Source organism: Nomascus leucogenys, chromosome 13, assembly GCF_006542625.1.
Source record: "Nomascus leucogenys isolate Asia chromosome 13, Asia_NLE_v1, whole genome shotgun sequence".
NCBI lineage: Eukaryota > Metazoa > Chordata > Mammalia > Primates > Hylobatidae > Nomascus > Nomascus leucogenys.
In genome coordinates this window covers 50,394,167-50,408,031 of record NC_044393.1, presented here as the reverse complement: position 1 = coordinate 50,408,031, position 13,865 = coordinate 50,394,167, and the positions used below count along the sequence as shown (strand labels likewise).

General features: G+C 37.7%; 1 protein-coding gene across 13 annotated transcripts in view; it reads right to left on the bottom strand.

Annotated features, from left to right (window-relative positions):
• Positions 1 to 13,865, bottom strand: part of MAGI2 (membrane associated guanylate kinase, WW and PDZ domain containing 2) — a 1,476,658-nt gene that overhangs the window by 515,162 nt on the left and 947,631 nt on the right. For all 13 annotated transcript variants that reach the window (XM_030825454.1, XM_030825458.1, XM_030825457.1 and 10 more), the window contains one exon: positions 9,917 to 10,132. In XM_030825454.1, the coding sequence (XP_030681314.1) occupies positions 9,917 to 10,132 (216 nt within the window). The remainder of the gene's footprint in view (positions 1 to 9,916; positions 10,133 to 13,865) is intronic.

Here is a 13,865-nt window from a genome sequence, read left to right as displayed (position 1 = left end):
TTTCCTAAACCTTCTAAAATGAGAAGAATGCTAATATGGGTACTAAAATATTTGCACATTGTATAGTGACTTTTTTTTGCTCATCATCTAATATATATATATATATATATATATATATATATATATATATATATATTGACACAGTGAAACATGCACATGGTACAAAATCCAGAAGCACAATGGAGAAAAACAGTGCAAAGCAAGCTTCCCTCCTGCTGCTACTCCCAGGGCTCTAGCCATCAAGTTAGCAATAATAATTATCTTTGTGATCCTTCAGAGATTTTTCTATGTAAATTGATTATTGACTTTTTGACTCTTCAGTGCTCTGAAGTGGTTCTAAGTGCTAAAAAAAATTCATTATAATTAATATATAGGATATGAGGCTGGGTGCAGTGGCTCACGCCTGTAATCCCAGCACTTTGGGAGAACAAGGCGGGCGGATCACGAGGTCAGGAGATCGAGACAAGACTGGCTAACACGGTGAAACCCCATCTCTTCTAAAAAAAAAAAAAAATACAAAAAAAAGTAGCCGGGTGTGGTGGCAGGCGCCTGTAGTCCCAGCTACTAGGGAGGCTGAGGCAGGTGAATCGTGTGAACCCGGGAGATGGAGCTTGCAGTGAGCGGAGATCGCGCCACTGCCCTCCAGCCTGGGTGACAAAGCAAGACTCCATCTCAAAAAAAAAAAAAAAAAAAAAAAAAAAAAAAAAAAAAAAAAAAGATGTGAGTATAAAGAGGGGGTGCCCCTTAACCAGTGTGGCAAATATATCTATACAATATTTTTGCAGATGTAAACAACTGCTTCCCTTTATTATTTGAGGCCAGGGAGAAAACATAAGTCTAGAAGGAGATATTAGAATTAGGGAAAGTTAGTGTAATGGTTAACTATGCTTCTGATTTTTGGGATGATACCTCAATCTAGGAAGCAGAAATCCCCAAAACTGTGAAGAAATGATTTATATATGTAATTTTTTAGCATTTATTTTTGAGACACAGTCTTGCTCCATCGCCCAGGCTGGAGTGCAGTGGCGTGATCTCAGCTCACTGCAACCTCCGCCTCCCGGGTTCAAGCGATTCTCCTGCCTCAGCCTCCCGAGTAGCTGGGACTACAGGGGCGTGCCACCACGATGGCTGATTTTTGTATTTTTAGTAGAGACAGGTTTTTGCCATGTTGGCCAGGCTGATCTTGAACTCCTGACCTTGTGATCCACCTGCCTTGGCCTCCCAATATATATGTAATATTTATAAGCAAATTACATCTCTTCTATTCAGGGGTCTAGCCAGGGATATGTGAATTACTGAGAATGCATACTTCATGCCTCAAAATTATTTTTCTTCTATATCTAATACCCACAATTAGTTATAAATTGTTTGAAGTACTAAAAGAATATGGAAAATTAAGAAAATAGAAAATTCAAAGTCTGTGGGTAGAAGGTGACAAGGAAAACATTTCCTAAGATATAAAAACTAAATTGAAAAGAATCACAGAAAGATTAGTAGAGGAAATTATTTTAGATTAACAGGGGAGAAGAAAATATCTAAAGATATTTATCATAAAGAAACAAGTCCCCCAAATCCTTAACAAACTTTGGGGTGAAAGAAACTGATACAAATGTTGACACTTAAAAAACCACAGCAAGGTATGAAATAAAGAACATGCACATACGACATTTCTTAGAGCTTGCCTTCAATTTTTTTTTAATCAGGAGCGTAGTATTATGTAAAACATGAGGCCACTTTCTGAAGTTCCAGGAAATTCAAAGGAGATGAAAGAGAAAATTAGGAAGACTTTAAATTTGATCTTGAAAATTCAAGAGCTATTCTTTGGGGCAAAATTGGAGTCAAAGTATTTTTTGATGAGGGCAAAAAGTCAAACAGGAGAAAAAACATCAGAATACTGTTCCCAGTGACAGAGTCATGTAGAAGGAATGGGTGCTCAGAGAGACCTTATGCCCTCTGCAGAGAGAAAGGCCAGTCCTCAGCCAGAAATAACTAGAGCCATCACTGATAATAAAGTAGCTGTGATTTCACACCAACAATCATAATCACTTTCCTGAGGAGAACTATAAGAAACACACGGACACAGGTGAAAATCAGACCTACAGAGAATATATGACTGTGATTAGAAAAAAAGCTTAGATCCTAAGAATGCCTGGAGAACCTGAAGAAACTTAAACATTTTCACAATTCCATGGGCTCTCTGTAACTGCTGGAGAAACCTGAGGTGCTACGCTGGTTGTTCTTGTTCTGCCTTCCTCACTCATGGATCAAATCTCCCTCACACACAAATTATGTAAACTTGCAGAGAAGTAGAGAAACACTCTCCCCAGAGGTTGAGGGCATGCAATGCTGAATCTGTTTAAGAGATGAAGAGGGCCGGTTGCGGTGGCTCACGTCTGTAATCCCAGCACTTTGGGAGGCCGAGGCGGGTGGATCAGCTGAGGTCAGGAGTTCGAGACCAGCCTGACTAACATGGTGAAACCCCATCTCTACTAAAAATACAAAATTAGCTGTGCGTGGTGGCACATGCCTGTAATCCCAGCTACTTGGGAGGCTGAGGCAGGAGAATTGCTTGAACCTAGGAGGCAGAGGTTGAAGTGAGCTGAGATCACGCCATTATACTCCAGCCTGGGCAACAAGAGTGAAACTGTCTCAAAAAAAAGGACCAAAGAGGTTTACATCCATTACTTTCAGTTTAACCGAAACATGACTGTGCCTTGATTTAAAATGACACTTCTAAAACTAGTCTTGATTTCCCTTACTAAAATGGTATGTTTATAATCACTATAATAGTTTAATATTAATAGTAATATAATTACCATTATAATTATAAAATTATTAATAGTAATATTAAAATTACAATCACCACAAACTCTAAAGTGATATCATTACTGTTTAATTACACCTAGATAGTCAGAACATTTTACAATTAGGGCAGTTATAACTTTCAAATAATTCTTTCAAGAAAAGATGGAATGCCGGTCATTTATAGATGGAATATGTAATTTTAGAAGGCTAATTTAAACTAGCCCCAGAAATTTTCCCATTCAATGGAGAGATAAAACCCAGTACTCTGGGAACAAGATCATAAAATTAAGCCCTTCTCACCCCGCTCAAAAAAGATAAATATCTGGGTAGATACACAAATCGCAGTCTCTGTGAACCCACACAAAAATAAGCAGGGCATAGGCGTTGGGGTGGTTTCAGAGTGTGGCATTATTCACAGGAAAACAGCGAGATTCACTAGGGAGGACATAATTCTTCTGACAGTGACAGGGTCTCATTCACAGAACCAGGACTGATGGTGCATGCACAGTCAGCGTGCCAAGCAGCACAGGACCTGGATGCGGGTCCCTAATGGTGAACTGAGATCATTGCTGAGGACACTCGGTGATCACATAAGGGACACTCTGTTTGCTCTCTGGGAGATGCAGTTCATTTGCACTAATTGCAGGCTTGGGGGCCTGGAGAAGGCAGCTCTGTGTACACATACTGTATTCTCTTTGTTGGCGAAGGTAGCTCTCATGGGCCCTGTTCCTCTTGGCAGTGTGTGTGTGTGTGTGTGTGTGTGTGTGTATTAACAGAGAGATTTAAATGCTTTTGCATTTATAATTCTTTGCACTAGACTTACTAATAGCTCATGAGGGAAAGCTACAAGATAATAGTGAATTACTTTCTGGAAAAGTTTAGCAGGTAACTCATGAAAGAAAAGAAATCCAAGAAAGCTTAACCTAATTACTCTGGTTTACATGATCTTGCTTTCCTGAAGGAGAGTTCAATCTTTTAAAAAATGCAATCGACTTAACTATTAACCATCTATCTATCTTTGGTATTGCCAAAGCTAGGGAGGCTGGCTAATTCTCAACTCTAAGAATATGTATTTTAAAATGTACTTCTGTATACTTTTTTTTAGTTATACAACTTTTGAAGGAATATAGGATCAGGGATATATCCTTCAAACTTAGGAAACACTGCATATTGAATATACTGAATAGTGTAAAATGAGCATGAAAGGAATGTAATCAGTTGATACAGTAAAACTGATATCCTCTAGAGATTAGGCAAGATTGACTAAAAAATAAAGATTTACTAAGTACTTGAAACATTTAAAGATATATGCTAATCACTGAACAGGCAAACAGAAAAATAAAAAAAGTCCTTGTTCGGCCAGGCGCTGTGGCTCACGCCTGGAATCCCAGCACTTTGGGAGGCCGAGGCGGGTGGATCACCTGAGGTCAGGATTTCAAGACCAGCCTGACCAACACGGAGAAACCCCATCTCTACTAAAAATACAAAATTAGTCGAGTGTGGTGACTGGCACCTATAATCCCAGCTACTTGGGAGGCTGAGGCTGGAGAATCGCTTGAACACGGGAAGCGGAGGTTTCGGTGAACCGAGATCACACCATTGGACCCCAGCCCGGGCAACAAGAGTGAAACCCTATCTCAAAAAAAAAAAAAAAGGTCCTTGTTCTAATAATGTTTACAATATTTATATGGAGATGCCAGACATGCGCATTATGAAAAGTTACCAACAAGTACCAGGCTAATACCTTCCAAATATATGAGAAGTGCAAATTGTATTACTGTCATTCAGAGATGATCAGTTTTTACTTTTCATTGTGAAAAGTCAACAAGGGATTCCCAGGAAATAAGGAAAATTTTTAATGGATTGTGAATAAAGAGAATTCAAATGTGGGAATGGCCTGATCACACAGGTGAAAACGTTTTGTGTGTGTAGTGTGGATGAGAGAAGGGAGTTTACATACGGGATTAATGGGAGCCAATGCTAACAGAGATGTTCTTGTCAAATATAGCAGGACCTGAGTTGCTACCTGAGGAACCTGAACCAATGGAAACAGAAGCTCATTCAAGTTTTGAGGATAGTTGCATGATCTGTTTTTGTTGTCGTTGTTTGTTGGGATAGGGTCTCACTCTGTTACCCAGGCTGGAGTGCAGAGGCACAATCATGGCTCCTGGTAGCCTTGACCTTCCTGGGCTCAAGTGATCCTCCCACGTAAGCCTCCCAAGGAGCTGGGACTACAGATGTGTGCCACCAGGTCTGGCTAATTTTTATATTTTTTGTAGACACAGGGTTTTGTCATGGTGCCCAGGCTGCTCTTGAATTCCTGACCTCAAGTGATCTACCCGCCTCAGCCCCACAAAGTGCTGGGATTACAAGTGTGAGTCATCGCGCCCTGCCATGACCTAGTTTTGGTTCAGGAATTTTTACCTATGGTGGAATAAAAGGTATTTGGATCAGGAAGGATCCTGGAGGCATACAGATCCGTTAGGGAACTATAGTCCACAAATGAGTTAGTAAGGCAGTGCTCTAGGATGGTGCAGTGATATTTCGAAGGCAAGGATGGGAGCCATTGGCCCTTTTGTGCCTAACAAACAATACCAAGACTGGGGGAAAGAAACAAAAAGATAATTCTGAGGAATATGGGTGAAAAGTAGAATTAGAGAAATCGGGTAAAGGGCTTTGTGAATTGGTTTGCTTGCTTGTTCTGTGGGAGAAGAGTTTAAGTGAAATGTGTTGCATTTAAGTTGCAGAAGTAATGCTTAGGTGGTGCTGTCCAGTTGGTAGTAGTTAGAAATATACCTTAAACACGGGAGAGCAGTGAAGGGTGCAGATAAATCTATAGAATTTGAAGCCATGGGGCTGACATCAACTCTAACAAGATAAACAGAAAGATGAAAATATCTAAATACAGGTGATGTTAATGTTAAAGTTTCCAGGGGATATAAATTTTAAACATCGGTTCAAAAACAATCTGTAAGATGATGTAAGAATACACCATACTTGTCATTAAATCTAACATCACTGCTGTGAGCCTAGTAAAAGACAAATACAATGGAATACAATGTAGACTAAATCCTTTAAGCTGCAGGATTGCGATTTACTTTGGGGAGGTCAGAAGTCCCTTTGTCTTTGGCATGGTTGACGGTTCTGGGACATGTGTTGGAGAGCGGATGAGTTCAGGTATTACTAGATCCAAATCTCAACTCTGCCAGTAAACAAGCTTTTACTTTAGTTAAGGATTTTAAGCAAAATGTCAGTATCTCATTCATAAAACAAGTATAGAATTATTATGGGATTAGAGATAATATATGTATTATATGCCTGGTCCATTGTTTGTATCCATTAGAGGAGAGTGGCCATTATTATTTCTTTTTATGTTTCCAATTTTTTATCATTGACAAGGATAAAACTATATATCTAAGGATAGAATTGTATTGATTTCCATTACCAAGGCAATGTATGACAGAGTGAGAAATATTTCTGTCCTGACACTGAAAAATCATTATATGGTTTTACTAGGTGCCATGGGCTAACTCTATGTGTCTGGTGCAATTTTGAGCAGAAGGAATGAACACTCAGTAAAATAAATATTCACATGTCATGTGAATTTCGATAACATTGATAATGTTAGCAGAACTTCCTGGAGAACTTATATATTTAAAGGTGGTCATTGACTTTATATAGATAAGGTCTGAGAGAAAAAGAAAAGTGCAGTTTAAGTATAATCTCTAGTTCAAAGGAGAAAAGATGGAAAAAAAATAGGTATTAGATATAAACCGAGGAATCACCTACAACCTTTACTTACTTAGAGCAAAGTTTTGGTTAAATATATATGAAGCCAAATATTGGTAGATTTGATGCTTATACATGCACAGAATTCTAAAAACTAGGAATTTTTTATACCCACAGAGGGATTTAAGTTCACTGTACATGATTTCAGGAAATAAAGGCAATATGAAGTTTTTGGTAACAAGAAATTTATAATGCCACTTTGAAAGATATACAGGTAAAATGGTGGTTATATGTTTATATATCACTAAGAAATATATTTATGCTTGCATTTGGTTATGTAAGACTCAGGATAGCACGGCAGCCAGACATATGGGTTGTGGACCAAGTTTTCCTACATAGGAACTCCAGTTACTAGGCAAAGTATCTCAGTTTCCTAATCTGTAAAGTAGTACCTAGTTAATGGGACAGTTAAGATAATTAAATGAACTAATACCTATAATGAGGTTAGGCCGCTCCTAACACATGGTAAGCATTCAAAAGAAGTGAATTATTTTATGGCTTATTACCATTATCAATATTCCTTTGTAATGGAATAATGTTACCTCAATATGCTTTTTATATTCTCCAAATGTGCCTCATTGATTATAATATTTATGCTCTGAATTGAAGTCTGATATTAATTATTACTACAGTTAGTTGATATAGGGCAGTGTTAACTAAAATTTAAGTTACATGTTTCTCTCTCTCTCTTTTTGTTTGTTTGAGATGAGGTCTCACTCTGTTGCCCAGGCTGAAGTGCAGTGGCACCATCATGGCTCATTGCAACCTTGACCTCCTTGGGCTCAGGTGATTCTCCCACCTCAGCCTCCCAAGAAGCTGGGACTACAGGTGTGTGCCACCATGCCTGGCTAATTTGTGTGTGTGTGTGTGTTTTGCAGAGATGGGGTTTTGCCATGTTGCCCATGCTGGTCTCAAACTTCTATGAAAGTGATCTGCCTGCCTTGACTTCCCAAAGTGCTGGGATTACAGGCATGAGCCTCCGCACCTGGCTAGGAACATGTTTCTCAGTCTTCTTTGAAATCTGGTGTCTGGTGAATGTGAAGAATGTGAAGAACATGAAGGCAGGGTAGAGACACTGTGCTAAAAAAAAAACAAACAATGTGATGAATTTCAAAAGGTGAAGAGTTGGGAAATGTATATCAGAGGAGGTCAAAGAAATTCCTAAAGTCTCTACTCAATAAACATAAAGAGAAACAAAGACATTCCAAGGACCGGGATTGTCAAAGGACTTCTAATACTGGATGATGGACCATTTTTTGATTTGAGACTGTTCCGCTCCTTTTTGAACAGTGGGTGAAGGGCTGCCTAATTTGTGTATCTCTCATCTCCTCATAACAGGAAAGAAAAGCACAGTATAAGGGCCATTTGTCCAGCAGGCTTATGTACAGAGCCACTGTTGGCAGTATTCATTGACTGTCTTGAAAACCTAGAGTTGGCTAACAGGTGTTCTCTGCTATCATCATGCTGAGGAATCCAGAGACAGTCATATGGCTAGGGTTGATCAAGAAGAGTTCAGTTTTATCCAGTTTCTCTGGGGGTGATGAAGACCTCCTAACCATAAAAGCACATCATCCTTATGTGTAAGGTATGAATAGAAGGAAATTTTGCTTTCTAGACTCAGTAAGCCCCATAATTAAACAAGTTTCTAGTTTAAAAGTCTGTGGATCAAGAATACTTCATTTTATTTGCCGTACACAGATAAGAAATGAAATAGGGATCAATGATACTGGTTTAGCAGGAATATGCTTTTTACATTTTTAACCACAGGATGTTAACCAGTAAGAAATTTTGCAAATGTTATATGACCCCAGCCTCTGCTTCTTTTGTGGTTATAGCTTCAACCCAGCTGAGTTGTTTGGCTTCTCATATCAAAGATCATCTAAGAAAGCTATGTACTATTGATTTAATTCTAATGTAATTATATAATTAAAAGCAAATGTTTTGACACAGATACTTCAGAATCAAAAAAGAGGAAGGTATCTAATTGCTTGAAAATTGCCACATCATTTCATAGGAGACACGTTACATTACTTATAGTGATTTTTAGCATTTGTATCTAGAAATCAATGATGCTAGAGTCAGTTAATATATTTTAACTCACATACATTAATGGAGGAGGTTGTCCTCCTCTGAGTAATCAAGATGAAAGCAACTTAGGTTTTATACCTTGATTAGCACAAATTCAATTTTTGGTCTCCTTATATTCATCTTATGTTCAATGAAGAACACTTTTATAGGCATTTTGAAACAGGAAGATAAAAAGTAAGCTTATGAAGTTTTTCCTTGATAAAAATAACAGCATAAAAATTCCAATACTATGTTAGTAGAGAAACAGCACAATAAACATGAAAATATAGACATCAAAGTGGTAATAAGAAATATCTTAAGAATAATATGTATGAAAGGTATGCACGCTAACAGTTTTTAAAGAGCTTTAAATACAGACCTTAGATTTTTTTAATGCCCACTGCTATGTTACCATTAAAAAAATAATAATAAAATGAAATTTTGGAAACTTACTCCAAGAGGCTACCAAAATGCCATAGTTTTGTTGTTGTTTTGGTAATATTTAATTACGAATAATTTTATTTTAAAAATCTATTTCTGATGCTCTATTAAGTAATAAGAATAAGAAAAATGCAAATCCATACTTTGCACAAGCACATTTTAAATTTGTGTCTAATTCTTCACATATGTGATACAACGATCATAAATCAAGGGCACAGCTATTATTTTGCTTGTTCAAGGTAGTGGCTTCACATTGTTACTGTATAAAGATACATTCTTCATGTTTCCAGATCAGGTGGTAAGGAAAAAGAAACTAATATATGGGCATTCTGCAGTTGTAGTGATTTTGAAAATTATATTCATTGAAGTTGTAAACTAAATCACATGACATAACCTCTACTGAGAGAACTGCAAGCGTAGCAAGATTTCTAAGAATAGATTTTCTCTAATATTAATTTACAAAGACCTCAAAACTTTACACAACCATATGTAAGACTTGTAATATACAGGTTTCAGTCATTCACTATATTATATAATTGAAATAAAAAATTAAAGTAGTTGAAAAAATATGCCAAAATTTTTTTTGGCATATTCTTTCAACTTCTTTAATTCCATGTCCTTTCCATTTGATATAATCTTCTCTCTTTGAAGATAATTATAATAATTACATGTGAACACACAGATGTAAGAAATATATATGTATATATATATATCTTACTATGTATCTGTATATCTTACTATGTATGTGTGTACATATATATCTTAGATCTAAAACAGTAAATTTATGAACCCATAAAAAATGTAAATGACTAACCTGGCGTTACTACTCCTCCGTTTCCATTGACCACAGGCCTCTCTTCCTCTTCCTCCTCAGGAGGCTCTATACTGGCTTTCTCCATGTTGCTCACTGATTTATTCCTCTTCCGTTTTCCTTCAGCACTTGGAGTGGCTCCTGGAAGTATCTGGTCTGTTACATTTAACAATAATGGTGCTGGTTCTGCTGGCGGCTTTGGGGTACCGTAGTAATTGTCTGCAAACAATACCAAAACATTCTTGGAGTTAAATATTTCTTCTACCATGTACATAATTTGTGAAGAATGGAAATTATATTAACACGTTTTTATCCTATTTTATATGTACATACATAGACACATACATATATATATATGGTTTTCTCTCTATGTGTCTATCTCTCTATATACATATTTATTTGTTCCTTCTGTTGCATTGGACTTTAATGCTTAGAGATATAGATCTATCTTTATTCTCATCTTTGTGCCAAACCAAAATATAGTCTTACGTGTTATTCCCAAGTGGTACATAGTTAATTTTAAAATTATCCGAATTTTTTATAACAAGACTTGATTATAACCTTTTAAAAAATAATTATGTTAAGAGTACAGGTAATTTTTTTGTAGTGGGGTAATCTCACACTATTCTGAAAAGGCAAAGCACTTTCTGCTATTCTGTAGCTTTCAAAGGATTATGGCTATTGTCCTTGATGTGCACAGCATCCTGCCTAGAGCTGCATCCCCGCGCCAGTCTAGTGGTTCCCACGGCTGCTGAGAGTGCGCCTGCTGCTCTGTTCACTCTTCAGATTTCCACAGCTTTTTTTTGCCCATAGCTCCATTATCTGAGCTATGGAATCATCTGTTTCACCCATCCATCTGCAGCACTTTTTTGAAAAGAGAATCATTCTTATTTATTCCCATATTAAAACCTAGCATATAATCATAGAATAAACGTTTATTAAGTGACCATCTTTATTATTTCATTTTATTGAGGCAGAATCTTGCTCTGTTGCCCAGGCTGGAGGGCAATGGTGCAATCTTGGCTGACTGATACCTCTGCCTCCTAGGTTCAAGCAATTCTTGTGCCTCAGCCTCCTGAGTAGCTGGGACTAGAGGTGTGCGCCACCATGTCTGGCTAATTTTTGTATTTTTAGTAGAGACAGGGTTTTGCCATGTTGCCCAGGCTTATCTCAAACTCCTGACCTCAAATGATCTGCCTGCCTCAGCCCCCCAAAGTGCTGGGATTACAGGCATGAGCCACTGCACCCGGCTGTGAACATCTTGGTATGTTCAAGGTAAAACACTTTATTTAAAATATCCTAAAATTTTGATTGGTAAAGAACATAGGTCGTATTTTTTTGAAATCAATCTTATAGCACCAACTTTGAACCTATATCAGTGTTTTCAGTTAATTGAGTAATTTATGCACTTATTTGCTCACTCATTAAAATCTTTATTGGTAGTAAGTTATGCACCCAGACACTCCAGTATACATTTGAGAGAAAAAAGGATGAATACAATATAATCCTTGTCTTCCAAGATGCTCAACAGTCCAGTAAGGGAGACCAAATATGATGTCAAACAGAAAAGCATTATAACAGGAATTAGGAGTAAGCACTGCAATGGAGGAGATATACAGGAGGAAGGAAGCACACCTCACTGTCTGCAAAGGTCACTAAACAAATCTGGGTAAAATGTGTGCTGTGAAAGGAACGACCATTAACCAGAAGACATAGAATTCAGGCTTGGCTTTTTTATATAACTACAAGCAAGTTACTTAACCTCTGTAAGGCTTAATTTCTTCATCTATAAGTGGGGAAGAGCAATAATTGTTCTAATCACCTGTGTTCTGGGCTGCAAAAAACCACAACCTACTCAAGTTAAATGTGACAGGGATGTGCTATATAAATATATATGATGGCTAGTTGAGGGATATATTAGTCCATTCTCACGCTGCTATAAAGAATTGCCCGACGCCCGTAGTCCCAGATACTCTGGAGTCTGAGGCAGGAGAATGGAGTCTGAGGCAGGAGAAGGGTGTGAACCCGGGAGGTGGAAGTTGCAGTGAGCTGAGATCGTGCCACTGCACTCCAGCCTGGGCAACAGAGCGAGACTCCATCTCAAAAAAAAAAAAAAAAAAAAAAGAAAAAAAAGAATTGCCCAAGACTGGGTAATTTAGAAAGGAAAGAGGTTTAATTGACTCACATTTTCACACGGCTGGGGAGGCTTCGGGAAACTTAAAATCATGGCAAAAGGGGAAGCAAGCCCCTTTTTCACAAGGCAGCAGGAGCGAGAATGAACACAGGAGGATCTACCAAATACTTATAAACTATCAGATCTCGTGAGAACTCACTCACTATCACCAGAACAGGATGGGGGAAACTGCCCCCATGATTCACTTACCACCACCTGGTCTCTCTCTTGACATGTGGGGCTTATGGGGATTACAATTCAAGATGAGATTTCTGGTGGGGACACACCCAAGCCATATCAAGGGGAAAGGCCGAAATACCATGAGGAAAAAATGGCAGAAACAAAGGAGTCCACTCCAGACACTTATGTTGCCTTTGATAGCTCTGAAATTGCCAGATGGTTCTACTGCCAAAGGGACAACCCACAGTGCAAACTGCCTCCATGAGAATGGGCTCCAAACTGTCCTCAGCTGCTCTGATTCACTCATTTCTAGGGAAAAAAAATCCCAGGCAGGATCATCTCATTGGCTGAGCCTCCATCACGTGAGCACTTGGGCTGCCAAGGAAGTAGAAGAGATGCGCACTCTCCTTTGATTTCAGTGGAGGGAGAGGGAGGTGGAGCCCTGCCGTCCACCGATTTTATCTCAGGGGCCTCCCCAGGTAGAAAGAGCCTCCCCCCCGCCCCCCCGGCCCCCGCACCCCGGTAGAAAGGGCCTTGGAATGCTGGCAGGTAGAAATGACAAATCTCCACTCCATTTATTTGCCTTCTCACTGGGTTGCTGTGAAGACGAAGTAAGAATGTATGAGAAAGAGCTTTATTAAAAAAAACTGTAAACATTGCAGTGGTTTTAACGGCAGTGTAAACTTCACGCTGACATACAGTGAGCAAATATTCTGAAGGCTAGCTGTGCCAATAATGCCATTGCTCATCACTATAGATGTTCACAGTAAGAGAGTAATGCAAGAAAAAAATTAAGTTGTAAAGTGGTTCTTATCCACATACTATAAGTATATAACTTTTTTATTTTACAGTCGGCAAAGTGGATAATATATACACTTCGCTAAATGTTACTAATTTGATTTAGAGCATTTAAAATGAATCAGACCTCTATATGTACCAGACAAATTCTGAGCAAACAAAAATGAACAGTTGCTCCCTAGAATCGATGAACTTTTATATTTCAGCATTCCTAAAGGGTAGCACAGCTTTCAGTATGTTGCTATGCTTTCTATGGAATCTCAACACATACTTCGTATCTAATAAGCATAATGTAAAACTAAATAATCTATGCATATCTCAGTAAATGATACATGATTTTAAAGTAGTATTCTAATATCTTTAATACCTTTAATACATAGTGCTAAGAAAAATGGATCACACTTCAGTGGTTTTTTTTTTCCTATTTGTCTTGTCAATTTTAAATTTCCCTGAAGTAAAAAAACCTTTTACTAATTAGACATAAATGCATAGCACAGGCTAAAAATAAATACTAAATAACAGATCCTGCTAAATTTATATTACTAATTATACCTATTGGTATATGATGTGACTATAAATTATACAGCAGTATTCTATTTCTATGTGTATTTATGAAATTAATACATCAGATTAAATTTTATATGTAAAAATATGAATCATTAGTTAAGACATTAAGATTATCTTTATTGGCAATAATAGCAATATAAAGGAAGCACATAAATAATCCATACTCTTACTACACTTGACAAATGTAATTCATAGAGAATAAGCTACCCTAAGCCAACGTTTTTATCTCATTGC